At 49.0% G+C, this 26,324-nt stretch overlaps 1 protein-coding gene across 3 annotated transcripts in view; it reads left to right on the top strand.

The window, feature by feature from the left end:
• LOC101616660 (solute carrier family 22 member 5) overlaps positions 1 to 14,486 on the top strand; it is a 34,839-nt gene extending 20,353 nt beyond the window's left edge. For all 3 annotated transcript variants that reach the window (XM_004666520.3, XM_045152121.1, XM_045152122.1), the window contains 8 exons: positions 2,386 to 2,540; positions 3,673 to 3,844; positions 5,076 to 5,202; positions 7,243 to 7,343; positions 9,061 to 9,275; positions 10,972 to 11,154; positions 12,629 to 12,764; positions 13,096 to 14,486. In XM_004666520.3, the coding sequence (XP_004666577.3) occupies positions 2,386 to 2,540; positions 3,673 to 3,844; positions 5,076 to 5,202; positions 7,243 to 7,343; positions 9,061 to 9,275; positions 10,972 to 11,154; positions 12,629 to 12,764; positions 13,096 to 13,183 (1,177 nt within the window). In that variant the 3' untranslated portion in view covers positions 13,184 to 14,486. The remainder of the gene's footprint in view (positions 1 to 2,385; positions 2,541 to 3,672; positions 3,845 to 5,075; positions 5,203 to 7,242; positions 7,344 to 9,060; positions 9,276 to 10,971; positions 11,155 to 12,628; positions 12,765 to 13,095) is intronic.
• The last annotated feature ends 11,838 nt before the right edge of the window (positions 14,487 to 26,324 follow it).

The raw sequence follows: 26,324 nt of genomic DNA on the forward strand, positions 1-26,324 counted from the left end.
CATGTGGAGTTTGGTTGCAGTGGCTGGAGGCCCTGGCACACCAATTCTCTCTTGCATTAAAAAAAAAAAAAGTTGTTGGGGATTTAGCTCAGTGGATGAGCGCTTGCCTAGCAAGCACAAGGCCCTGGGTTCGGTCCTCAGCACCGGAAAAAAAAAAAAAAAAAGACAAAATCATAAAAAGACCAAAAAAAAACAAGGGAACTAAAAAAAAAAGTCAGGCATGGTGGTGCACACTTTTAATCCCAGCACTCAGGAGGCAGAGGTAGAAGGATCACCATGAGTTCGAGGCCAGTCTGAAACTACATAGTGAATTCCAGATTAGCCTGGTCTAGAGTGAGGCCCTACCTTGGGAAAAAAAAAAAGTGTTAAAGGAATGAGAGAGATGGCTCAACAGTTAAAGGGACTTACTTGCAGAGCCTAAGGGCCTGAATTCATTACCCCAGTACTCCTGTAAAGCCATATGCTCAAAGCAGCACATGTGCCTGGAGTTCATTTGCAGAGGAAGGAAACTTTGGTGTACCCATTCTGACTGTCCTCTCTCTTTCCTTCCCGCCACCCTCCCTTTCCCTTCTGTCCTTATCTTTCTGTCAAATAAAATAATTTTTAAAAATTTTTTTTTCTGTGATTGAGATGAGGAGGTAATGTGATGGAGAATGGAATTTCAAAGGAGAAAATTTGGGGGGGGAGGGAGGGAATTACCATGGGATATTCTTTTATAATCATGGAAAATGTTAATAAAAATTAAAAATAAAATAAAGTATATGCTCGATAAAAAAAGAAAAACAAAAAAAATTTTCTGTTTTATTGATTAATTTGAGAGGGACAGACAGAGAGAGAATGAGGCAGATAGAGAGAGAGAGAGAAGAGAGAATGGGCGCACCAGGGCCTCCAGCCACTACAAATGAACTCCAGACACGTGCACCCCCTTGTGCATTTGGCTAACGTGGGTCCTGGGGAATCAAGCCTCAAACCAGGGTTTGTAGGCTTCACAGGCAAGCGCTTAACCACTAAGCCATCTCTTCAGCCCAATAAAATATTTTTTTAATGCATTACCTGGTGTAGTGGCACATGCCTTTAGTCCCAGAACTTGGAAGGCAAAAGTAGGAGAATCATAGTGAATTCCTAGGGCTACAGAATGAGTTTCAGGTCAGCCTGGGCTACAGTGAGACTCTGCCTTGAAAAAAGAAAAAAAAAAAGGAGGGAGAGAGGGAAAAACAGCATTAAAATGTACATTTATAAAAGAGCCACTGTAACATGTTTAATTTAAATAAGGTGGGACCAAGTGTGCACCTCAGTGGTAGAGTGCTTGCCTAACAAGCTCAGTGCCCTTGGATCCGCACCCCACCTCAGAGAGAAACTTTTGAGAATCTGTTTGATTCCATGAAACTATTTGCTGGGAAGATGGTCAGATGTTAAAGATGCTTGCTTGCAAAGCCTGCAGGCCCAGGTATGGTTCACAAAAGCCTGATGCAGAAAGTGGCGCAAGTGCCAGTCGTTTGTTTCCAGAGGAAAGGTAGGTGCCCTGGCACACTCACCCACCCAGGCCAGCACAGCCACCACACTGAGCTCCTTCCTGGGTCTTGCTGAATGTACATTCCTGGCGCACTTCACCTGTCCTTTATTCTCTGCATGTTCTGCAGGTAGACAGCTGTGCTTAGAGACTAGAGTTCAGGTTCAGCCCCTTTGACAAGATTACACATGATGTAGACAGTCATATAACAGTGCCCATTTCTGTTAGTTCATGGGGGCTGTAAAATGATGTAATGTTCCCAACTTGGCATTCCATGTTTGCAATACTGTTCTTAAATGATTCTTCCCTTTACCTTGTTGGTGACTCTTGACATTGTTTACAAAGTCTGGATAAGTGACTAGTCTTCATTTATCATGAATTGCTTCTCTGTTTTAGAAAAGCAGCATAGGGCTGGAGAGATAGCTTAGTGGTTAAGGCGCTTGCTTGCAAAACCTAACAACCTGAGTTTAGTTCCCCAGTGCCCACATAAAGCCAAGTGCACAAGTTGGTGCATGCATCTACAGTTCATTTATAGCGGCTGGAGACCCTGAAGCGCCCATTCTGTCTCCTCTCTCTCCCCCCCCTTTACAAATAAATAAAGTTTTAAAAAAAGCCCACCAGTATGAATGTGTGGATTTAAGCATGGTGTGCTTTCTCCCTTACAGTCTTCATCATGCAGTGCTGCTGTGGGGCATCCCCAGGGCCCAGGCTGCACATCACATCCATCCTGGGGGGTGTGGTGGGGAGAAAGGGGCCGCTGAGCTGGAGGACTTCTCTGGCGCCCCTCTGGGCCGGGTCCGGGAGTCCTGTGGGTGGAGCCTGTCTGCGCGGCCCCTCCCCCCGCAGCTGTCCTGTAGCTGTGCTTTCCTCCCCAGGTTTGGTCGGAAGAAGATACTGTTTGTGACCATGGGCATGCAGACGGGCTTCAGCTTCCTGCAGATCTTCTCCAACAGCTTTGAGATGTTCACCGTGCTGTTTGTCCTTGTGGGGATGGGCCAGATCTCCAACTACGTGGCAGCATTTGTCCTGGGTACGGCCATCAGGTTGGAGTTGCGAACTTAATCGTGTGTTTCCCTGTCACCCCACCAGCCGCCCTTCACAGGAAAGTGGTCTCTAGCAATCCTGGTCAGAACTCTATTCTCAGCAGGGAAACTGAGCCAGATGTGTGACCAGCCTTGGGCACCACAGCCCAGCTTCTAATGTCCAGTCATTTTTCTGGCCTCTGAGGTGTGGCACCTTGGTCTTAGTAGTACGTCAAGCCATCTCACAAGTATTCACCAGAGAACATCAATTTTTAAAGGCTGGCACCACACTGGCTGAGGAGTATGGGAATGAGGAGGCCCACAGAGGGAGGACGGGCAGGCCTGCGGGGTCAGTAATGGCCGCCTCTGCAGAGTGGTGGCCAGTGATGTCCACTGAAGAGTATGTAGATAGATTCTGTTTGGGTTTTGATCCATAGGGTATCCTACAAGGCTTTGACTCAAACATACCAGCTACTTCTCACTGAAAAGCTGCTAGTCTCAGTGTTTGGAAGTCTGACTTTAGCTAATAAAATCTCTGGATATCTTCCATTATATTGTTGAAAGAATTTTTTTTATTTTTACTTTTCAATAGAATTTTTTTTTCATTGAAAGGTAACAGTTTGGCCAGCCGTGGTGATACACACCTTTAATCCCAGCCCTCGGGAAGCAGAGGTAGGAGGGTCACCATGAGTTTGAGGCCACCCTGAGATGACATAGTGAATTCCAGGTCAGCCTCCACTAGAGTGAGACTGTAACTGGGGGGAAGAAAAAAAAAACATAAAGAAAGAAAGGAAGATAGAAAGGAAGAAACCAATTTGCATGTGTAGCCTTGTAATGACTTTGCCTTTAGTGAATTGTTTCTCAGGTAAGAAGTAAAGGGGCCTAACATGGCGTCTTCAGCATGTGGCTGGAGATGGGAGTGACGTTTTTGCAGGACTAGAGCCCTGATGAGCACCAGAAGATGACTGGAGGAAGAGGCTGGATTCAGACCCAGCCTGTCCCTGGTGCTCAACATCACCAGCTAGCTCTGACTGCCTCTCTGCCTCTGTGCTGAAAATGATAGCTCAGAAGACTCGACGCATAGAAGGAAGTGCCCTGAATTACAGCACTGACCAGTGACTCCTCCCTTGTTTTGAACAGGAACAGAAATTCTTGGCAAGTCAGTCCGCATTATATTCGCCACGCTAGGAGTGTGCATATTTTATGCATTTGGCTACATGGTGCTGCCACTGTTCGCTTACTTCATCAGAGACTGGCGGATGCTGCTGCTGGCACTGACTGGGCCGGGGCTGCTGTGCGTGTTGCTCTGGTGGTGAGTGTGCCCCTGGGCCTGGTGCTGCCTTCCTGCAGGGTGACTTCCTTGTTGCTCCCACTAGAGGGCAGCAGCAGCTCTCAAATCCTGTTCAGCTCGCAGAGACAGGAAGTACAGATCATTTATAAATTGTTTCAGAGTAGTTCTTCTTACTCAGAAGAGCCAAAACAAAACAAAATCCCAGGACGTAAACAGGCTTGTGTTCAGGCATCTTTGTGCACAAAGAAGTCACTGTGAGCACATGGAATCCAGCATGACTTCCTGGGCCCAGACCTGGAGACCTGGGCTCCAGCCACGTTGCCTGCGCATGGGGAGACAGGGTTCCACGGTGTGCACCCTTAGGGCGGCTGTGCAGAGGAAGGTGGCTTGAGTTGTACCTCCAACTCCAACAGAAAGGAGTTGGACAGGAAGAGCGGAAGCCCTTCCATACCAAAAAAGGAACATGGAGCCGGGCATGGTGGCACACTTGGGAGGCAGAGGTAGGAGGATCACCGTGAGTTCAAGGCCACCCTGAGACTACAGAGTGAATTCCAGGTCAGCCTGGGCTAGAGTGAGACCCTACCTTGAAAAAAAAAAGAAAAAAAAAAGGAACGTGGCAGAGGAGCCAAGCAGGAGTTACTCTTAGTGTCGGGAGGTGGAGAAAATCACCCCATGTGTAGTGGGGAAGACATGGGGAGAGAACTGTGTCTTGGGCCTGGTCACAACAGAAGGGTAGGAGATGCCTGATCAGTGACATGGAAACTATCCACCAAACAAATCAGGGTCCTTGATCCGTGCTGCTTTGTAGGGAAACCTGCAAGTTTGTTGGCTAAAGAAGGGTGGGGTACAGAGAAGATAAATGCAAGCGGCCCATGCAGAAGCTTCTGTACACCCCAGGGCAGGGCCATCAGCTGAAGTCAGGCTTTAGGAGCCCATCTTGCACCTGTCTCCTTTGGCCATGCAAAGGCCATCACTACTCAAGAAATGCAGGTGGCCGCCATGGGGAGGGTCCCCTTAGGAGCTCAGGACCTTCTCAGTTTTGCTTACTGCAGTCAGTGTGCTGCAGGTAGAAAGTTCATACCCAGGTGTTCTGTTACTGAGTGTGGACCATCTCTGCTTCTGCCTTGAGACAGGGCATTCCACAAACCTGCTCTGGGTCTTAATCTTTCTTTCCCACCTCCAGTTAAGCCACGTTCAGGCTCTTGAGCCGTAGTTGGGCAGGAAGCCTTACTTAATCCTCTTGTATCTCCAGGTTCATCCCTGAGTCCCCCCGATGGCTCATCTCCCAGGGGCGATTCGCAGAGGCAGAGGTGATCTTCCGCAAGGCTGCCAAAATGAATGGGATTGCCGCACCCGCCACCATCTTTGATCCTAGTGAGGTAAGTGAGGGTCCCATGTGGGAATTGGCAGCAAACTCACACGGCCCAGTCCTTGCCCCAGGGCTCCCTAAGGTAGATCCTATTAAAACTCAGGAGGCTCAGTGGTTAAAAGCACTTGCTTGCAAAGCCTGCTGTCCCAGGTTTGATTCCTCATTCTTTTGCAGTGGCCTTGATATGCCCATACTCTCTGGCTACCTCTTTCTGTCTATCTCTTTCAAAGACATATATTTAAAAAAAAAAAAAAAAAGCTTTCACGTAAAAAGAAAGTTGAGGCTCAGTGGGCACGAATGCGTGCTAAGCAAGCATGATGGCCTGAGAGGCTCTGAAACTGTGAGTCAGTCCCCAACACTCAGATAAGAAACTAGGCATGACCATGCATACCTGGAACCCCAGTGCTATGGGAGGCAGAGACTAGAGAGCCACTGGGCCCGCTGGTCAGCCAGTCTGGCTGGAAAAACAGCAGCCCCAGGCTCAGTGAGAGACTCCATCTCAAGGAAATAAAGGGAAAAACATAGAGGGGGACGCTTGGCCTTCACACACTATACGTGGGGTGCATACATCTGCACACACGTCCATACAGTATACATAGATACTCCACACCACACATACTACACACATGTGCCAAAAAAAAAAAGACCCAAAACTCAGAAGTCAAGGGGAAGGTTCCGACTGTCTCTTCTGACCCTTTCCCATATATTTTAGATTTTCATGTTTCCTTTACTTTCTTTGCAAGCAACCGTATATTAATAATAAACTTCTTTTATGAGGAAAAGACTTTCCATGACACCCATATTTAGGGAAGAAGTCATTGTTTTCTTATGCCCCAGGGGATCTGTAGCCTTCATGTAACCTAGAATGTAACACAGGCATGGTCGGCTTTCAGTCAGAAGTCATCTCCCTGTCCACACTCGGACGTCAGGTGTTGCGCAGCATCTTGAAGCCAGGTCCTTTGTGACGGCCACCTCTGCCTTCCCACTCAGAACCCTGTGCTCACACATCATGACTAATTTCTTGGCTCTGCCTAGTTCCTGGTTCTTGCTTCTTCCTGTTCCCTCTTTTGCCCTTTGGGCAACAGGCAGTTTTCCTCAACCTCGTGACTATAGAAGAAGGTTGGAAGCTACAAGTGCTGGCTGAGGTGGCCCCAGCCGCGTCTCTGGTTGAAGAGACCACGGACTGGCTGAGGGAGCGGCCGCCAGCTGTCATGAAGGGGAGTGAGCAGCGGCTCGGGATGCAGGGGCAGTGGCGGCTGAGAAGCAGGGGCTGGAGAGGGTCCTGTTGTAGGCACCCCGCTGGCGCCCGTCCCCCCCGTGTGGTAGCTAGCAGCAGCTGTCACTGAGCACATCCCGGGAAGGACTCTGAAGCCGAGGTCAGGGCCGCAGTGAAACAGGGCTTTCCAGTGAAGCGGGGCTGGCCTGCATGAGGCCAGGCTTCCGTGGCATCGCTCAGAAAATTGGCTGAAAGTAGAACCCCAAGTCCAGAGTTGACCTTTGGTTGAACTTGGAAAAAACAAGCTCCAAGCTGGGTTTGCTTAAGAAAGTGCATCAGTGTGTTTAGACGTGCGGTTATTAATGGTCTTGGCCATGCTGAGTCGCATAGGAAGTTACTGTGGGTGAAGCTCAGGTCAATTTTCCTGTTTTTCAGTTTGATTTTTTTTTTCTTGGAAGTAGACCAGTAACTACATGGTATGGGGACTAAAACATTAATTCTTCTGAAATGTCAGATCAGTAAACTACATGGCTAGTTCCTTTCTCTGCCCGCCTTGCCTCAGGACGGCGGGCTCCAAGGCCTCCCTGGAACATGGCCACTGAGGCAGGACAGGGAGGCTGGAGCCTTCCCTTCGCGCACCGAGGGACCGAGGGACCGTCCTGCCCTCCTCACTCGCTCTGGTGGAAGGCTCAGCAGCTCCATTTTGTCACTGCACTTCCTGTTCTTAAGGAAGAAATGTCAAAAACACTTCCTAACTCTGAGAAGGTGACAGTGGAAATGCTGAGTTCCAGGTACCTTCCTTCACCCTGTACCTGAACCCTGTTGTTCCTGCAGTTACAGGACCTGAGTTCCGAGAAGCATCAGTCCCACCGCATCACAGACCTGGTCCGGACCCCGAACATCCGGATGATCACCTTCATGTCCGTAATCCTGTGGTGCGTAAGTGCGGCCTGCCTGAGGCGGCTGAGCGCGCTCCCTCCCGCGTAGCACACGAGCCCCAGGCCAAACTGAAGGCGCGAGTTCTCGCAAAATAAATGCAAGGGGTCGTAGCTGGGAACGGGGAAGAAGGGAGAGCGTCATGGTTCTTAGTGTGATGGAACCTCGGGAAAGAGTCACTGCGGAGGCTGTTTGGGGAAACTGTGTCCTGAGGGGAGTCACTGCTCTCTCTTGAGGCCTCGCTCAGCACTTCCCATCTCCTGCACCTCCCCCACCTAGTCACGCATGGGCGTGAAGAGGACCCTGTGATAGGCTAGATGCTGCAGAGAGCTTTCTGGAAACAAGTGGGCTGTGTTCTCTCTGTGGTAGCCATGCGCTGTCCTGAAGTCAAGGCCATGGCATGTCCTCTCTGGGTTTCTTCTGACAAGCCGTTTCACAGGGGTCAGGAAGGGAGTCTTGAGTTGCTAGGGAGAAAGAACATGGCTGAGTGCCCAGGTAGTTTCTTCCAGGCCTTTGGGATTCTAGCGGACTCAAGTCTGCTGGGTAAGTGGCAAGGAAATGTGTGTGGAGGGCAGCTTCCCTAGACTCGGCCGCTTTGGGGCACTGGCTCGTGTGCTTGTGGTGAGGGAGGGGCAGTGTGGGACCCCCACTCTAAGGAGTGGCCTAGCGGCAGTGTCCCTGCAGACAGGACAGGCATGGAGAGCGCACGTCCAACCTGCCAGCCTGCGACGACTCGCTTCTCGGGGGTTCACCCAACTAGACTTTCTCTTTTGAAGCAGGCAGGGTCTCACTCTAGCCCAAGCTGATCTGGAGCTCACTCTGTAGCCGTGCTGGCCTCTAGCTCTCAGTGATCCACCCACCTCAGTCTCCTGGGTTTAAAGATGTGCGCCACCATGCCTGGCAAGACTGGCTCACGCAGACTTTCCTGCCTACTCTGGATCTCCCAGGGACCGTGGGTCCGCTCTCCCTTCTCTGTGTCAGCTGTGGTTGCATCCTGAACTTGAGCCCAGAGCAGTCTGGTTGGCCAGAGCATGCAGGTCATCAACAGAGAACACTTAAAAGGAATGGGCCAGCCAGGTGTGGTGGCGCACACCCTTAATCCCAGCACTTGGGAGGCAGAGGTAGGATCGCTGTGAGTTCAAGACCACCCTGAGACTCCCTAGTGAATTCCAGGTCGCCCACACCAGGCACAAGGCGTGCGTGCCGCTGAGAGACGACGGGGCCTCACCCCTGGGCCCCTCTTGTCTGCACTGCTGTAGTAGGGTGGGGCGTCAGCAGCCTCTGTCCAGCCCCTCCTGGCTGACGCCGCAGGTAGTCCGGGGTCTCTGTCTTTGCTCTGATGTGCTGTGCTTGGCTATATCTCTCCACTTCTGTCCCACCCCGCCTGGTTCCTGCGGTCTTACTGTTCCACAGCTCCTACAGTCTCTGGGTTGGGAAGTGGACTTCTGCATGTGCTATAGCTGGGATTTCCTAGAGAGCTGTAGATGGAGCTGAATTCCATAAGCCCCTCTTGCTGGGACAGTCTTCACGGAATGCTTTGAAGGTGTGCCAGCACAAGGTTTATTCTGTGTGCTTGGGTGGGGAAAGAACCTTTTGTCATGGGCAGTAAGGCACGGGGTTTGAATGGAACCATTTTCTGCATTTCCTGGGGAGATTGCATTTTTCAAGGGAGAAGTGGACACTGTTTCTGCAGCCTTCTTGTGCGCTCCCTTGCAGGCTGACCATATCAGTGGGCTATTTCGGACTCTCCCTTGACACGCCTAACTTGCATGGGGACATCTACGTGAACTGCTTTCTCTCGGCAGCAGTGGAAGTCCCAGCGTACGTGCTGGCCTGGCTGTTGATGCAGCACATGCCACGGCGCTACTCCATGGCCACCGCCCTCTTCCTGGGGGGCAGCGTCCTCCTCTTCGTGCAGCTGGTGCCCCAAGGTAGGGACACGTGCAGCAGCGGTCTTGGGTCCTAGGCTGTGCTCCCCTGTTAATAAAAGGGATGCGGCCGTCGCATCACAGGTGTCCTGAATGTAAGCCTCGTTGCCTAGAAGTCAAAGAGAGTGCCTTAGGAACCAGAGCATCCCGTCTGGCCTGAGCTCGGGAGTGGGAAGAAATTACCATTGGGCTGTGGATTAATTTTACCCGAGACCCAGATTAATGTGTTCCTATTTCCTCCATAATAAAGAGGAGGAAAGAGCCAGCTCGCTCCCCTTCCTGCCCGCCTTGCTCATTCCATAGTTGGAAGTGCCTGCTGAGAGCCAGGTACCAGGCCTGGCACTAAATGGTAGAAATACCAAGTTAGGGAAAACCTTGGGCCCTTAGGAAGCTTATACACACAAATTAATAAAGTACACGTTATTATTCCTGTTGTACCCTTTATGTTTACAAGAGAAGAACAGCGGGGAAGTAACTTAAATAGAGTAGTCATGAACAGCACTCCTCAAACTGGGAACAGAAATGTGCGTGAAGTGACAACAGCATGAGAACATTGCAGGAAGAGACCGAAACCGCGGTGGTGACTGAAGGCTCGTGTCTGATCTCGGCGCTTAGCAGACGGCGGCAGTCGGTCGTCCTCAGCTACGTAGCACGCTTGGGGCCGGCCTGGACTGCCTGAGATCCAGAGACCTAGGGAGAGCTGACGAGGGAAAGAAGGGAGGGGAGCTCTTCAGCTACTTGCAGGATTTTTTTTAAGATTTATTTTTTATTTATTTGAGACAGAGACAGGGAGGGACCGAGAGAGAGAGAGAGAGAGAGAGAGGCAGAGACAGAGAATGGGGCATGCCAGGTTGTCTAGCCACTGTACGTGAACTCCAGACGCATGCTCCACCATGTGCATCTGGCTTACATGGGACCTGGAGAATCAAACCTGGGTCCTTAGGCTTCACAGGCATGCGCCTTAACCACTAAGCCATCTCTCCAGCCCCTACTTGCAGGATTTTTTGATAAGACTGTCTTGGTATCCCACTAGCAGGTAGGAGGAGCCCTTTCTGACAGTTGTTAGACTTGATGACAGGCCCTCTGTGTCCATCACAATGCATAGTCATCCATGCCTTGTGAAGTTGGGAGCCTCTGGTAGTCATTTTAGTGCCTGTCATGCTGGGACTGCTCTCGACAGGAGCAGTCCATTGTGGTGTGATTAAAGGAGCCCAGGAGTGTGTCGCAGTTAACGCCTGAGCTCAGCCATCCTACGGGTCACTCGGTATCTCCTCTTTGGTAGTGATGATAGATTGGAGGGTCTGTTTTTGAGTAGAATATCATCATGAGATGAGCTAGGACTGAATTCTCCATTCATATGAAGATCCTTAGTTAATTCCACAGTGCCTATAGTATAAGGTTTCGGGGTGACAGCTCACTCCCCTACAGACATGACTGATAATTTCTGGACCTGCAGGCAGGTATCATGGGTCAGTGGGGCGCTTACTCTCAGACCGACCTCACATAGCTTCTTGTGCCGTCTCCTTGCAGCAGTCAACTTATGGAAACTTGGCTGTAGCCCTTTCTCACACTAGGAAGTCCTGAACAGTGACCTGGCCCGCCCTGCCCCTAGCCAGAGAGGAAGGACGTGACTGGGGCTTGGGAGCAGCACCACGGGCCGGTGCCTCTCACCACTGCTTTCTTTCCTTGGCCTCTGCAGACTTGTATTATTTGGCTACTGTCCTGGTCATGGTGGGCAAGTTTGGAGTCACCTCTGCCTTTTCCATGGTCTACGTGTACACAGCTGAGCTGTACCCCACTGTGGTCAGAAACATGGGTGTGGGGGTCAGCTCCACAGCGTCCCGTCTTGGCAGCATCCTGTCTCCCTACTTCGTGTACTTGGGTAAGTCCCGTGCTGCCCTGGAGTGGTGGCAAGCGCGCATTGTAGGCAAGCTGTACGTGTAGCAGATAGTGGTTCAGAAGAGCCTTCCATTCCGGCAGAACTGCGGGGGAAGCACTTGCAACTGGGAAACAAGCTGCCGACTGGCTTGTTTGGATAGAAAGTCAGTCTGGGGCTGGAGAGACGGCTTAGCGGCCAAGGTGCTGGACTGCAAAGCCAAAGGATCCCGTTCGATTCTCCAGGACCCACGTAAGCCAGATGCCAAAATGGGGCTCACACATCTGGAGTTTGTTTTCAGGGGCTAAAGGCCCTGGAGCACCCATTCTCTCCTCTCTCTCTCTCTCTCTCTCTCTCTCTCCCGCTCTCTCTCTGCCTCTTTCTCTCAAATAAATAAATAAAATTTAAAATTTTTTTTCAAAAGAAAGTCAGTCTGTTCTAGCTACGTAGGCCCTCCACCAAAAAGTACAATTTCTTAGGCTCAGCCTTTAATCCAGCACTCTGGAGGCTGAGGTAGGAGGATCATGTACTAGGCCAGCCTGCGACTATTTCCAGATCAGCTTGAGCTAGAGCAAGACTCTACCTCAAAAAACAACTACAGAATGCTTTAAGGAACCAGCATATCTAACTGGAGAAATTCCTTGGTGGAATCAGAGGCATGAGGAGCAACACAGTTACTCAAGAAGTGTGATGACCTGAGGATTGGTTCTCAGAACTCGGACACTCAGCGAGCTAGGAGGCTTTGTTTGTTCACCACCCGTCATTGAACTTAGGGCCTCATCCATACTAGGCAGCCGCTCTGCCTCTGAGCTACATTCTCAGCCTGCTCCTTACTTTTGACTTGAAGCCAGGAGTCACTAAACTACATATTCCGGCCTTGAACTTGGGCTGTAGTTCTGGCAGGCCTTGACTTTCTGATCCTCCTGCCTGAGCCTCCTGAAGGGCTGGGACAGCACACCTGCGCCTTGGCCTTCTGTGCGTAGGCGCCGCACGCCGGTGTGCGGCCGGGCGCCAGTGCTCTCCCCAGCACCGTTGCCTCCTGCTGCTCCACTCCGTCTGGGAAGGGCCTGCAGGTGCCCTGCGAGTAGTCAGGTGCTCAGCGCGCTGCCTCGCCCCGCCTCAGGCAGATCAGACAGGTTGTGATGCGTCTGCAGAGGGGGAGAGCTACTCCTGTCCCTGGAGAAGAACCGCATTTTCCTTGGAAACCTGGCATTGAGAAATAGGAGCAGTGCCCTTGCTCGGCCCCTCCGCTCCTGGTCTTCCTGCTGCCCCGTGGGCACTGCTAGACCTCTGGGCAGGTCTGTGTCAGACATGAGCTGCGAGACCGTCTCAGAACCAGACTGGATCTGGGTTCAGATGGCAGCAGCTCTGAGCTCTGCAAGGTGGAGGCACTCTTACGGAAGGAAGATGACCCTGATGGGGGAGCGTGAGGGGCCTCAAGGAGACCACACTTCATGGGCTTTTGTCTTTTCTGCCACAGGTGCCTATGACCGCTTCCTGCCCTACATCCTCATGGGGAGTCTGACCATCCTGACAGCCATCCTTACGTTGTTCTTTCCAGAGACCTTTGGTGTCCCTCTCCCAGATACCATTGAACAGATGCTGAGGGTCAAAGGGTAAGACGTCCTTCTTCACCGCATGGGCTCATTGAGTCTGGGCTTGGCCATGTCTTAGGAGCCCTGTGAAGTAATGTTGCTCCCTGGAGACTATCTCACAAGTACCTTAGACTAGGTCAGCCATCAGGACGGTAAATGGCAGTGGTGAATCCTGTGTGAACATGTCTCCATGGGCATCACTATGACAACAGCAGCTCTTATAGAGAGACCAGGAGGAATCTTTCAGAATCTGCTGCATTGGTTTTCCCCCAAGATACAATTTGTCTATTTTGAGACAGGTTGGTATCTTTTAAAGATTTATTACTAACATTTGTTCTGCTTGTTTTAATAGAATAAAATATAGGCACACCCCAAGCCACACAAGGATGTTAAAAGATGGTGAAGAAAGCCCTGTAACCCTTAAAAGCACAGCCTTTTAATGCAACCTCCAACAAGTGAGAACTGAAGAGGGAAGCCTGCACCTGTCAGAACACTGAGTTTCAGTGACAAGGGCTTTGCTCTTTGCTGCCCTGGCCTTGGGTCTGCCTTGCTTGCAGGTGGCACCCGGGCTCTGCGTGCACGTGGTCTGGGAGCACACCTTTCCTCCAGAGAGGCCTTCACTCGCCTGCCTTCACACAAGTCAGCGTCCTGTCCCAGCAGTGGATTTGGCATTTCCGAAGAAGTCCATGATTTGCTCAAGCCAGTGGAATCTGGAAAAGTATTTGAGGTTCCTGCTGCACACACTTCAGTGTTCAGTGACCTGAGAAGGGTCCTGACAGCACTGGAGGTCTGAAGTTTCTCTCTCTTCCCTAAATGGTAAACTCCCGAGGAAAAGGAGCAGATGGTGTCATGGCTCCGCGGCGGGACGCTTGCCTGGGATGCACAGCACAGGTCCTGGTCCAGCCCAAGCACCAGCAGGAAACAACACTTCTTGGCTAAGGAGAAATGGTGGCACAGGGAGTTTGATTTCCTCTCTCAGTTACAAAAGACATTAACTGGGACATCGTGACCCGCAGCAGAAGAGCACAGGATCGAGGGAAGTTCAGGGGAAGAGGATGGAGTGGTGCAGAACATGGCAGGTGTGCAACCTTGCCCACCGCCCGGTGGGACTGCTGGGTGTGCTGTTCACATCTGATCGAAGCGCTGGGCTTGTCCAGGCCCCCCACCAATGCCTTCTTGAGTCTAGTTCTTGTTTTCCACTGCTCCGTCAACGAGAGCTGGCTACTGTAGCTGAATATCTGGTTGGAAGGAAACACGCCATTGAGAAAGTGCCTTTTCTCTCAGTAAATGAGGTTTTCTTGTTCCTGTTTGCTTGCCATTGTGTCTCCCTAAGTTATTTGCCCTTGAGGAGGGACTTGGAAACTGCTGGCTCCTTAGTCTCCTGGTTTGTGTTTCTTTCTCTGGCAGGGGAGTGCACATGCCTCTGAACCAGGCCTTACCAGCCTTAGCCATTGCTGCTGCTCCAAGTGCCATTGTGTGTGTGCCCTTTGTGATACCCAGTCATGGGGAAATTGCCAGAAAGGAGAGTAAACTATGCCCACAGTCTTTGAGACTCGCTTCAGACGTGTAGCGTTGAGAGGCACTTTCTGCTCAGCGTGGCCGTCTTCCCTTTCCCAGTGACGTTTCCATGGGACTCCTAAAGCATGTGCCTCACCTGGTTTAAAACGACAGCAGGTTTTGTGGAAGCTGCTGAAGTGCCTGGGAAATGAGATGGTTTTAATAAACTGATTTTTTAAAAAATAATAGCAGCTGTCTACAGTCTTTATTGTAGAATGTGACGCATCCTTGCCACACCAGCACATGACTCATTCTCTGTTGATTTGGGCCTCATTCTGAGCTATGCATTGGGGTTGTATTGTGAGGTTAGGATTCAGTACTGGGTACTAGACATCTTCCCAGTGTTAGCTGTCCCTGTGAGTGAATACCTTCTGTCTTGGCCTTAGCGTCCCCATGGGAACGGAGCTGGAGACCGGTGCTTGGGGCAGCTGCGTAGCTTATCTGGGAGTGAGACTGGGGAGCAGGACGAAGACAGGGAGAAGGGAGATCCGGTATGAAGACGTGCCTCACGTTGAGCGGCACAGGAGCAGGGCTGACTAAGCTGTCCAGATGACGCGCACCTCAAAACAGTCTGCACCTCGGGTCAACGGGGGAACCAGTTGCCTGTTGGCCCCGTTCAGCAAAGGCAGCAGCACACCTTCCCACGGCTTCAGGTTGCACAGGTGTGAACCACCCAGGTTCTGTCTCGGGCAGAAAGCACGAGGCGGTGTACTGTGGACCCAGGTGAGGGCCCGTCAGGCTCCACCTTAGCAAAGCTGGCTGGAGCCCGTGTGAACTTGGCCCTGGGCCGCTGAGCTCACGCAGGGCAGAGGACTGGGCTGGGGCACATTGTATAAGGCACATCTGATGTGCGCAGTGGGTCCCGGGGCAGTTTGTGCTAGAAAGTACACATAGCCTTCAGGACTTAGCACAAAGCGCCGGTGTTGGATGGGCAGCTCGAGGGCATGTCACGTGACAGCAGCAGCAGGGTGACTCCCAGTGGGAATATTCACTGTTGACTTGCCACCCACAGACCCAGCCCAGTTCTGGTTGGGTTCCTGGTTCTTGGTTAGGCCCCACCTGCTCCTTCTCCTGCTGCATGAGTGAGCAGCTTCTGCATTGGCATTTATTCTCAGTGTCTCTGCTTCTGGCCACTCATGGCCTTCTGAGGTAAGAACCAGGTTTTCCTGAGTGCTTTGAGCTCGTCCTGAGCTAGAGCCACCGCCCTGCTCCCTGCCCTTGGGGCTCTCAAGGGCCTGAAAACCCACATCCTTGGTCGGAGTCTGCGGGACTCCTATGTAGCTTGTCTCCATAGGAACCATGACTTCGGGAAGACTGTCCCCATCCGGGATGTCCTCTCAGAAACAGGCATGCATAGCAGTAGTTGTGGGGACACTCAGTGAGTGAGTGACAAGGTGCTTAGCCAGTGCCTGCACTGCCAGAGTCATGAGGACAGAAGGCGGAGGAACTGTTGTGTTCCTAACTAAAGCAGTTTCCCTGCCACAGATCAAAGAAGGCAAGGATCCCAGGCACGGCAGTGCACATCTGTAATCCTTGCACTTGGGAAGCTAAGACAGGATCATGAGTTCAAGGCCAGCCTGGGCTACATAGTGACACCCCCCCCACATCTCAAAGTGAAGGGAAAGGTTTATCCCCACCATAATCTTCCTATACTTGGCAACCAGTTTCTGTCTCCGTCTCCCTCCTCATGAATTCCAGAGTCTGCCACTTGTCAAAGGGAATGTTGAATGACGAGGCAAGCCAAGAGTCTGGCTCTGTGCCAGGTAGTGAGAAACAGCGAAGCATTTTTCTGGGTGTTTGTCTTGCTCTCACTTTGAGACGCTGCTCACCGTCTCTTGCTGTGTTACCCAGGTGATCTTAAACCCATGCTCAAGGAGTCCTTCCTCCTCAGCCTCCCTTGGCTTTGCAGACATATGCCTCTGTGCCCAGCTTAGATGGTAGGTTTTAGGTATGTTTCCTAAAGGGCTTTGAGGGGCTAAGGAGATGGCTCAGCAGTTAAAGGTGCTTGCTTACAGAGCCTGTCAGCCTGGGTGTGATTCCCCAATACCCACATAAAGCCTGATGCACAAAGTGGCACATAGCGTTCATCTGCAGTGACAGGAGGCCATAGCCAGCATGCATGTGCACACACACACACACACACTCTCTCTTTCTGTCTCATACAAAGAAAAATGTTTTTAAAATGATAAAGGGCTTTTGATGCAAAGGCTAACACATCAGGAGCGCCTTATTGTTAGGGCTTGAATCTGAAATGTCCTGTGCAGACTCTCACTCCAGCAATTGTTCCCTGCTGCTGGTGCTGTGTTGCGGGGCTGTGGAACCTTCGAGAGGCGGGGCTGACTTGGTGGAGTAGGTCACTAGGGGTGTTTATAGCTCAGCCTGTGTCAGCTTCTCAGCTGTGCTGATCCTGCGCCATGAGGAGCCACCACTCCCACCAGGACTCCCTGCTGTGACGGACTGCAACTCTGAACCAGCCAAAATAAACCCTCCTACCCGTTTCTGCCAAGTATCTGGTCAAGGTGCGACGAAATACACTTGTGATGTCTGCTGTTGCTATAGAGGGGGGCTAGAAAAAGCCATCCGCTTTCCCGTTTACTCCCTACAGAAGACACCCAGATGACAGTCATGGACTTTTCAGCAGAAATCACCCATCTCCCTGGATCCTCCGACCCACCCACTCCTACTACTTGATCTCACGAAGAAAGGACCTGATCCCAGAGGCAAGAAGCCAGCCAAGACACCAGGACATCATCTTTCCGTTGGGCTAGGGGGCAGTGCCCAGCTGGCTCCCCACCCAGGAAGTCTCGCAGTCCTGGAGCACAGAGGAGGTGCGAGGGTGCACTTACCCTTCAAGGGAGGACTGGCAAATGTGCGCCATGCTGCGGGCTTCGATGTGCAGCCTTGCACTAGGAGCAAAATAGCTCAGGACACATATCCTCAGAATGGCCAGCCCCATGCACAAGCTGGGCGATGGCTCAGTGGGCACAAGTGCTTGTTGCACAAGCAGGAGAGCCCCCGAGGGCCTGATTCGCCCTGGCACCCACATAAATCCAGTCTCCTGGGTAATGGAGACCACCAGAGACACTGGGGCTCCCTGGTCAGCCAATCTGACTGAAAATGGTGGCTCTGGGTTCAGTGGAAGACTGTTGCAAGGAATCAAGAGGAAGACACTCGCCGTTCTCCTCTATCTGCACAAGCGAATGGGACACGCATGCACACATACACACACACAAACACACACACTGCACCTAAGGAAAGAAAAACAGAATCACTCTCCCCATAGCTAACAAGCATTAGAAAAGTAAAACCCTCTGAATATTCTTCACCAAACCTATCCAAATGGGAAGTCAGCATAACAACACTTCCAGAGTTGGTGAGAAGCCAGGCATGTTGGAACACACCTTTATTTCCAGCACGCAGGAGGCTAGGTAGGAGAATCGCTGTGAATTCAAGGTCAGCCTGAGCTACACAGTGAATTCCAGGTCAGCCTAGAATAGAGTGTTAGTATTAAAGGCCTGTGCCACCACACCCAGCCTAAGGCATGAGTTTTTAACCTCCAAAGCAACCATTAAGAAAAACTGAAGGGGCCAGGGATGTAGCTCAGTAGTGGAATGCTTGTCTAGCATGCAGGAAGCCTGAAGTTTCATCTTCACCACAGAAACCAGACATGGGGCACATACCTGTATTCTCAGCACTAGAGAGGTGGAGACAGAAAAGTTAAAAGTTTAAGATTATCGTCAGCTACATGAGTTTGAGGCTACCCTGTCCATGGAAGGCAGGCAGGCAGGGAGGGAGGGAGGCAGAGAAGGAGAAAGGGGGATAAGAGACAGGGAGGAGATTATAATCAAAATACATTATGTACATGCATGAAAATCATCAATGAATAAATAAACTGCAGAGACTAGGAAGACTAGGCCCTTGGGGGCTCTCCTGCTTGTGCAACAAGCACTTGTACCCACTGAGCTCACTGGTTAAAGGTGCTTGCTTGCAAAGCCTGGCAGGTTCAATTCCCAAGCCACCCATATAAACCAAATGCAGAAAGTGGCACAAGCATCTGATGTTCGTTTCCAGAGCAAGAGGCCCTGGCATGGCTATAGCCTTTTTTTCCCATAAACTGTTCTTGGTCAAGTGATTTCTACCAGCAATGCAAACCTGACTGCAACAGTAAAGTGGTACCGAGGAGTGGGGTTGCTGCTAGACACCTGACTGTGTGGCTTTGGCCTTTTGGAGCTGATTTTCAAGAAGAATGTGGCCTAAGAGGTGCCTTGCAGTGCTGTATGTAAGCACAGCTTGATGGACTATTCTGTTCAGAGTTGAAAGACCTGAATATAGTAAAAACTACGAACCGTGAAGTTTGACTTGTGAGGGTGAGAAAGAGCTTTGCCTGGACTGGGCTAGAAGCAATTAGTGTGAGAGGCTTGCTGTTATGCCCATGTCCTGAGAAGTTGTGCAGGGTTGCATTGCATAACATGGACGGGTGTGAGTAGAGGGATATGGCACAGAAAAAATGAAATCTTTGGGTGAACTGCTGCCCATTCAGCTGCAATTGAGAGATTACAACCTTTGAGATTGGGCCACCTGACCTGCACTGGGGCAACAGGACTAATGTAGTCTCTTTTGAAGGTGCCTGGGTGCTCAAGGAGTGTCCTGTTCTTCAAAGTCTGCTTTATTCCCCCCTGGATTAACAAAATGGCACTCTACCTGGTATTGTGGAGTATAAGAAATGCAGGAAAGAGAGGGTCATTGAGTTTGCAATGTGGTCTTGTGTTTTGGAAATGGCCATGGTCAGTGTGAAGCAGGTTTGCTGGATGCCTGCATGGAGACCCCATGAGGCCATGAGATGAACCTCATGGTGGATTGCAGTGGAGACGCCAGGACCACGAGGTGACTGCCAAGGAGAGCTATGGGCCCCGGATGAAGTTTTCCAGGACTGTGAGTAGCCTAGCTAGAGGGGTGGAATTGGAACTCCAGAGACTTCTTGCTGGTTAAAATTATTGGACTTGGAGATTTGTAACTGACTGGAGTTGTTGGACTTGAAGCTACAGAGTCTGATGTCTGCCCACATTGTTTTAAATCTTGTATTCATTGAATGTTTCTTTGCTATGTCCAGTGCCATCTTTTGCAGTGTGAACATTAATTCTGTGTCATTATGGATTTGGGGGGATTTTTTGGTATTATGGCTCAGTTAAAAGATCTTGGACTATGGGGATGTATGAATATCATTGCAATTGATAAAAACTATGGGAACTTTTAAAGATGGACTGAATGCATTGCATTTTACATCATGGATGGTTTATGGGCCAGGGGCGGAATGTGGTGGTTTGATTCAGGTGCCCCCCATAAACTTAGGTGTTCTGGATGCTAGGTTCCCAGCTGATGGCAATTGGAAATTGAAGCCTCCTGGAGTCAGTGTATTGCTGGGGGTGGACTTATGGGTATTATAACCAGTATCCCCTTGCCAGTGTTTGGCACACTCTCCTGTTGCTGTGGTCCACCTTATGTTGGCCAGGGGTTGATGTCCATCCTCTGCTCATGCCATTGTTTTCCCCTGCCATCATGGAGCTTCCCCTTGAGCCTGTAAGCCAAAATAAACCTCCTTTTTTCCAGAAGCTGCTCCTGGTTGGATGATTTCTACCAGCAATGCAAACCTGACTGCAACACAAATATACAAATAAATTTAAATCAATGTTAAAAATCAGCATGTCAAAAAGAGAAACTCAGGGCAAGAGAGATGAGTCAGTGGTTAACATACTTGCTAGTAACGCATAACAGCCTGGGTTTCATCCCACGTAAAGCCAGGTGCACAAAATGGCACATTCATCTGGAGTTCGTTTGCAGTGGCTATAGGTCCTGGCATGCCTGTTCTCATTCATTCATTTATATTCTCTCTCTCTCTCCCTCCCTCTCTCCCACTTGCAAATAAATAAAACTATTAAAAAAAAAGAGAGAGAAAAACTCACCAGGCATAATGACACATACCTTTAAATCCCAGCACTTAGGAGGCAGAGGTAAGAGGATCACTGTGCCATCCTGAGACTACATAGTTAATTCCAGGTCAGTGAGGGCTAGAGAGATGGCTTAGTGGTTAAGGTGCTTGCCTGGGAAGCCTAAGAACTTAGGTTTGACTCCTCAGGACCCATGTAAACCAGATGAACAAAGGTGGTGTATGCACCTGGAGTTTGTTAGCAGTGACTAGAGGCTCTGCCATACCCATTCTCTCTCTCTCTCTGTCTCCCTCTTTCTCTCAACTTTAAAAAAATACATCTTGTAGCTGGGCGTGGTGGCACACGCCTTTAATCCCAGCACTCGGGAAGCAGAGGTAGGAGGATATCCGTGAGTTCAAGGCTACCCTGAGACTACATAGTGAATTCCTGGTCAGCCTGAGCTAGAGTGAGACCCTACCTCTAAAAACAAACAAAAACAACAACAAAAATCTTTTAAAAAAGAAAGGGAAACACATATGTTAACAAGATACAGAATTAAAAATGATATGCTAAAAAATGATATGCTAGAAAACATGTATTTATGACAAAAGAAGGCAATAAAGAAGGAAAAAAAAACAAGACAGAAAACAAGTATCAAAGCAGAAGTAGTAAGTCCTTCTCAGTAATCATAAAACACAAGTTTAATTCTATTAAGAGGCAGAGATTGACTGATGGACTTTTTTTTTTTTTTTTTTTTTTTTTTTGAGGCAGGGGTCTCACTCTAGCCCAGGCTGGCCTGGAATTCACTATGTAGTCCCAGGGTGGCCTCAAACTCATGGTGATCCTCCTACCTCAGCCTCCCAAGTGCGGGGATTAAAGGCATGCACCACCATGCCCAGCTGACTAATGGGTTTTTAAAAATCCAAGTTTATGAGGTCTATGAGAGTCTTAGTTTAGGTTCAGAGGCACAGTATTGAAAAATGGCAGAACAAGGTAGTCCATGTAAACAGTAATGAAGAGAGTTTAAATGTAGCCAGCCGTGGTGGTGCACACCTTTAATCCCAGCACTCAGGAGGCAGAGGTAGGAGGATCGTCATGAGTTCAAGGCCAGCCTGAGACTACATAGTGAATTCCAGGTCAGTCTGAGCCAGAATGAGACCCTACCTCAAAAAACAAAAAAGAGAGAGAGAGAGAGAGAAAGTGAGTTTAAATGGTTCTCAAACTTTCACATTAATTACAATGACATCAATAGTCATTATAATAAAATAGTCAATCCATCAAGATGGTATAAGAATTATAAACATATTTTCACCTAACAAACAACAGAGCTCCTACATACATGAAACAAAAATCAATAGGACTGGGGGCTGGAGAGATAGCTTAACTATTAAAGCACTTGCCTGAGAAGCCTAAGGACCCAGGTTGAGTTCCCCAGTATCCATGGAAAGCCAGATGCCCAAGGTGACACATGTATCTAAAGTTCATTTGCAGTGGCCAGAGGCCCTGGTGTGCCCATACTCTCTCTTTCTCCCTCATTCCCCCACCTCTCCCTCTCAAATAAATAATAATCAATAGGATTGCTGGGCATAGTGGCACACGCCTTTAAGCCCAGCACTCGGAAGTAGAAGGATCGCTGTGAGTTCGAGGCCACCCTGAGACTCCATAGTGAATTCCAGGTCAGCCTGGACTAGAGTGAGACCCTACCTCAAAAACTAAAATAAAATAAAATAAAAATCAATATGATTGAAAGGAGAAATACATGGTTCAACAATAATAGTAAAGAACTTCAGTACCCCACTGCCAGACATGTATAGAACAACTGGACAGGAGACAGCAGCTTAAAAGAGTTGAACAACCCTACACTACCTAGCCTAACAGGAATACAAGGAAATACACCCAGCCACAGCAGAGCGCACATTCTCAAGAGCGCATGAGACAGCCTCCAAGTTAAACCATGGCGATCTGCAGAACACAGAGAAAGAAATGCACAAGACATAGCAGAGACAAGACCACTGATAGTATCTTCTTCTTAATTTTATTTATTTGCAAGCAGAGAGAGAAGAAAGACAGAGAATGGACATGCCATGGCTTCTAGCCACTGCAGACAAACTCCGGACACATGTGCCCCTCGTACATCTGGCTTATGTGGGTCCTGGGGTAGTGAACCTGGGTCCTTTAGCTTCACAGGCAAACACCTTAACTGCTAAGCCATCTCTCTAGCCACACTAATAGTGTTTCTATTAGAAACAATTAGAAATTTCTGGATTATCTAATATATATATATATATATATATATGTCAGGGAGTTGGAGAGATTGCTCAGTGGTTAAAGGTGCTTAGTTGCAAAGCCTGCCTGTCTCGGCTCGATTCCCCAGTACCCACATAAAGCCAAATGTACAAGGTGGCACATGTGTCTGAAGTTCATTTTCTGTGGCACAAGGGCCTAGCATGCCCATGCTTGCTCACTCTCTCTTAAACAAATAAATAAAAATTTTAAAAAATGTAAAACTTACTCAAGATATAGAAACTCTAAAGATTTATAATAACAAAAAGACAGAATGGATATTGATACTTAAAACTCCTTTGTGAAAGCAACTATACAATATATCAGTTGATGAATAAATATATCAGCAAATCACAAAGTAGTTAATTTGCCTACTGTAAGATGGTACATATAGTCTTGGGTTGAGTTCCAAGACTCAAACCTTGTTTTTCAGCTGAGCATGCTGGCACACGCCTTTAATCCCAGCACTCGGGAGGCAGAGGTAGGAGGATCACCATGAGTTTGAGGCCACCCTGAGACTACACAGTGAATTCCAGGTCAGCCTGGGCTAGAGTGAGACCCTACCTAAAAAAAAAAAACTTTGTTTTTTTCAACCAGCAGTAATTATGCAAGATATATAGTGATTAATTCTAAGAACAAGGAAGAATTATTATTATGTATATTTTAGTATTTTCTAAATCTTATTTATCCTTCCACACATTTTTAATGCATTTCAATTTTGGACAGGGCACACGTCTAGGTTTCTGTTTCTCCTGGATGCTCCTTTATCTGTGATTATCCCACTTCTTTCCATGTTCAAGGTTGACAAGGATGTCCTTTTGCTGAGAGGCACTACATCTATTATAGCTTACTGGCTAAGAGTCCAGATCTGGCTTGGACAGATCATGTAGTCCAAAAATAGACTTCTCCAATTACTAACTGTAACTAAGCAAATCGCTTAACTTCCCTAAACCCAGATCTTCATCTTTAAAATATCTATCTTACTATCTCATTGCACCCTCCCACCCCCCAGCAGGGCCTCACTCTAGCCCAAACTGACCTGGAATTCACCTCCTTTCCCTTCCCTTCCCCCCACCCCCGACCCTTTTCTTTCCTTCCCTTTCCCTTCCCTTCCCTTTTCTCTTTTTTTTTTTTGTCGTTGTTGTTGAGTTTTTGTTTTTTGTTTTTCTGAGGTAGGCTCTCGGTCTAGTCCAAACTGCCCTGGAATTCACTATGTAGTCTCAAGGTGGTCTTGAACTCATGGCGATCCTCCTACCCCTGCCTCTCTAGTGCTGGGATTAAAGACGTGCGCCGCCACACCTGATCCCCTTCCTTTTCCCTTCTCCTCCCTTTTCTCTGCTCTTCCCTTTTCCCTTCCTTTCCCAACTGCTGGCCTCTAATTCATGATGATCCTCTTCCTACTTCAGTCTCCTGAGTGATGGGATTAAAGGCAAGAGCCACCTCGCCTGACCTGAGTGCTTCATTTCATTTCTGTAAAGATTAAATTAAATCAGGTGTGCAGAATGCCTGCTCATAATGAATTAGTGTTGACAGTAATAACGTTGCTATTCCTCCTCCCCGCCCTCCCTCAATGTCATTCTTAACCCTAAAGTAATTAGTTCCTATCATATTCTGCTTGACTCTGTGAAAGAAATTGTCACTGCCTCTGGGAGTAAAGGCAACACTTAAGTATTTCACTGGTAGTGGGACATATATATGTATTTTGGTCTTTCAAGGTAGGATTTCACTCCAGCCCAGGCTAAGTTGGAATTCACTATGTAGTCTCAGGGTGGTCTTGAACTCATGGTGATCCTCCTACCCCTGCCTCCTGAGTGCTGGGATTAAAGGTGTGTGCCACCACACATACCCGGCTTCATTAACAAATATTTTCAGTCATCCCTTAATGAGAAAGCTCTCCGGAAAAACTGTGTGTGTGTGTGTGTGTGTGTGTGTGTGTGTGTGTGCGCGCGCGCGCGCGCGCTGGGAATTGAACTCCATGGAGCATGCATGAAAGTGTTTTACCAGTGTTTTATGTAAACTCTTAAACAAATTCTTCATTCTTTTCGTTTCAGTCTACGCAATCTGCTGGTAGCTGACACCGTTCCTGAGCCCCAGGCCTCCTGGAAAGCTCAGTGCTCCAGTTCATACAGTCCGTGGCTGCCCCCGGGGTCCAAGCACTCTTCAGGAGGAAGAGCCGATGGCAGGCCCGAAGAGCTGGTGACCCAACCCCGCACAGGCGACTCAGCCACTCAGTCAAGCTGCTGGTGATGGGACGCGGCGACAAGTCCCTCCTGTACCACCCAGCTCTCCAGGAGCACCTCACGCAGAAGGCGGAATTTGGAGTGGGTGTGCCTTTGACATGCTGGCTACTTTTTGCTACGAAATGACAAAGATTCCCATCTTTACTGCCAAAGAGGTAAGACCTTCCATCAAGGAATACTTCCAAAGCATAATTAGGGCCAGGCATGGTGGCCCACACCTTTGATCCCAGCACTTGGGAGGCAGAGGTAGGAAGATCACAGTGAGTTCTAAGTCAGCCTCAAAAAAAGGAACATTGGGCTGGAGAGATGGCTTAGCAGTTAAGGCGCTTGCCTGCAAAGTCTAAGGACCCAGGTTCAACTCCCCAAATCCCACATAAACCAAATGCACAAGGTGATACATGTGCAAGGTCGTATGTGCACACTAGATGGCGCACATGTCTGGAGTTCAGTTAGGTTAATGGAAGTCCTGGTGCACCAATTCTCTCTCATTTAAAAAAAAAAAAAAAACAAAAACCAGCATTCAGGAGGCAGAGGTAGGAGGATTGCAGTGAGTTACAGGCCACCCTGAGAAAATACCTAGTGAATTCCAGGTCAGCCTGGACTACAGTGAAACCCTACCTCAAAAAAAACAAATAAATAAATAAAAAGGCCAGTTAGCTAGGCATGGTGGTACATGTCTTTACTCTCAGCAGAAGCTGGAGGATCAGAGAGGCAGAAGTTGGAGGATCATCATGAGTTCAAGGTCACCCTGAGAATATATAGTGAACTCCAGGTAGCCTGGGCTAGAGTGAGGGAAAAAAAGGAAAAAAAAAAAAGGCCAGTCTATTGAGCTTGCCTCAAATAAAAATAAAGCAAAATTAGATTCAGGAACAAACTACATATGTACTTTTAAATTTTTGATTTTTGACTCCTTGGGAAATGTAAAGAATATATTTTTTGCTACTAGTAGGTTATATTTTTCTAGAAAGAAGGAGCCCCAGGCTTGAGCTTTAAGCAGAGGGGTGCAGGCCATCCACAAACAAGCATTAAAATGCAAATCCGCTCACAGAGAGGACATGGCTGCTAGCTTAGAACTGGAACACAAGCATTTCTTAAGACTAGGAAAATTTAGGGTCAGTGGTTAAGGCATTTGCTTGCAAGGCCTGGTGGTCCGGGTTTGAATCCCCAGTACACATATAAAGCCAGATGCACAAAGTGGCACATCAGCAAGAGGCCCTGGAGTGCCCATTCACCCATTCTCTCATTCATTCTCTCTCCTCTCTTCTCTCTCTCTCCTTGTAAATAAAAATTTATAAAAGAGTTGGAGGGTTGGAGAGATGGCTTAGTGGTTAAGCACTTGCCTGTGAAGCCTAAGGACACCGGTTCGAGGCTCGGTTCCTCAGGACCCACGTAAGCCAGATGCACAAGATGGCGCATGCATCTGGAGTTCGTTTGCAGTGGCTGGAGGCCCTGATGTGCCCATTTTCTCTCTCTCTCTCCCTCTTTCTCTCTTTCTGTCACTCTCAAATAAATAAATAAAATAAACAACAACAACAATAAAAGAGTTGCAAAGTTTAGACAAGGAAGTTCCTTGACCA

This window comes from Jaculus jaculus, chromosome 6, assembly GCF_020740685.1.
Source record: "Jaculus jaculus isolate mJacJac1 chromosome 6, mJacJac1.mat.Y.cur, whole genome shotgun sequence".
Taxonomy (NCBI): domain Eukaryota; kingdom Metazoa; phylum Chordata; class Mammalia; order Rodentia; family Dipodidae; genus Jaculus; species Jaculus jaculus.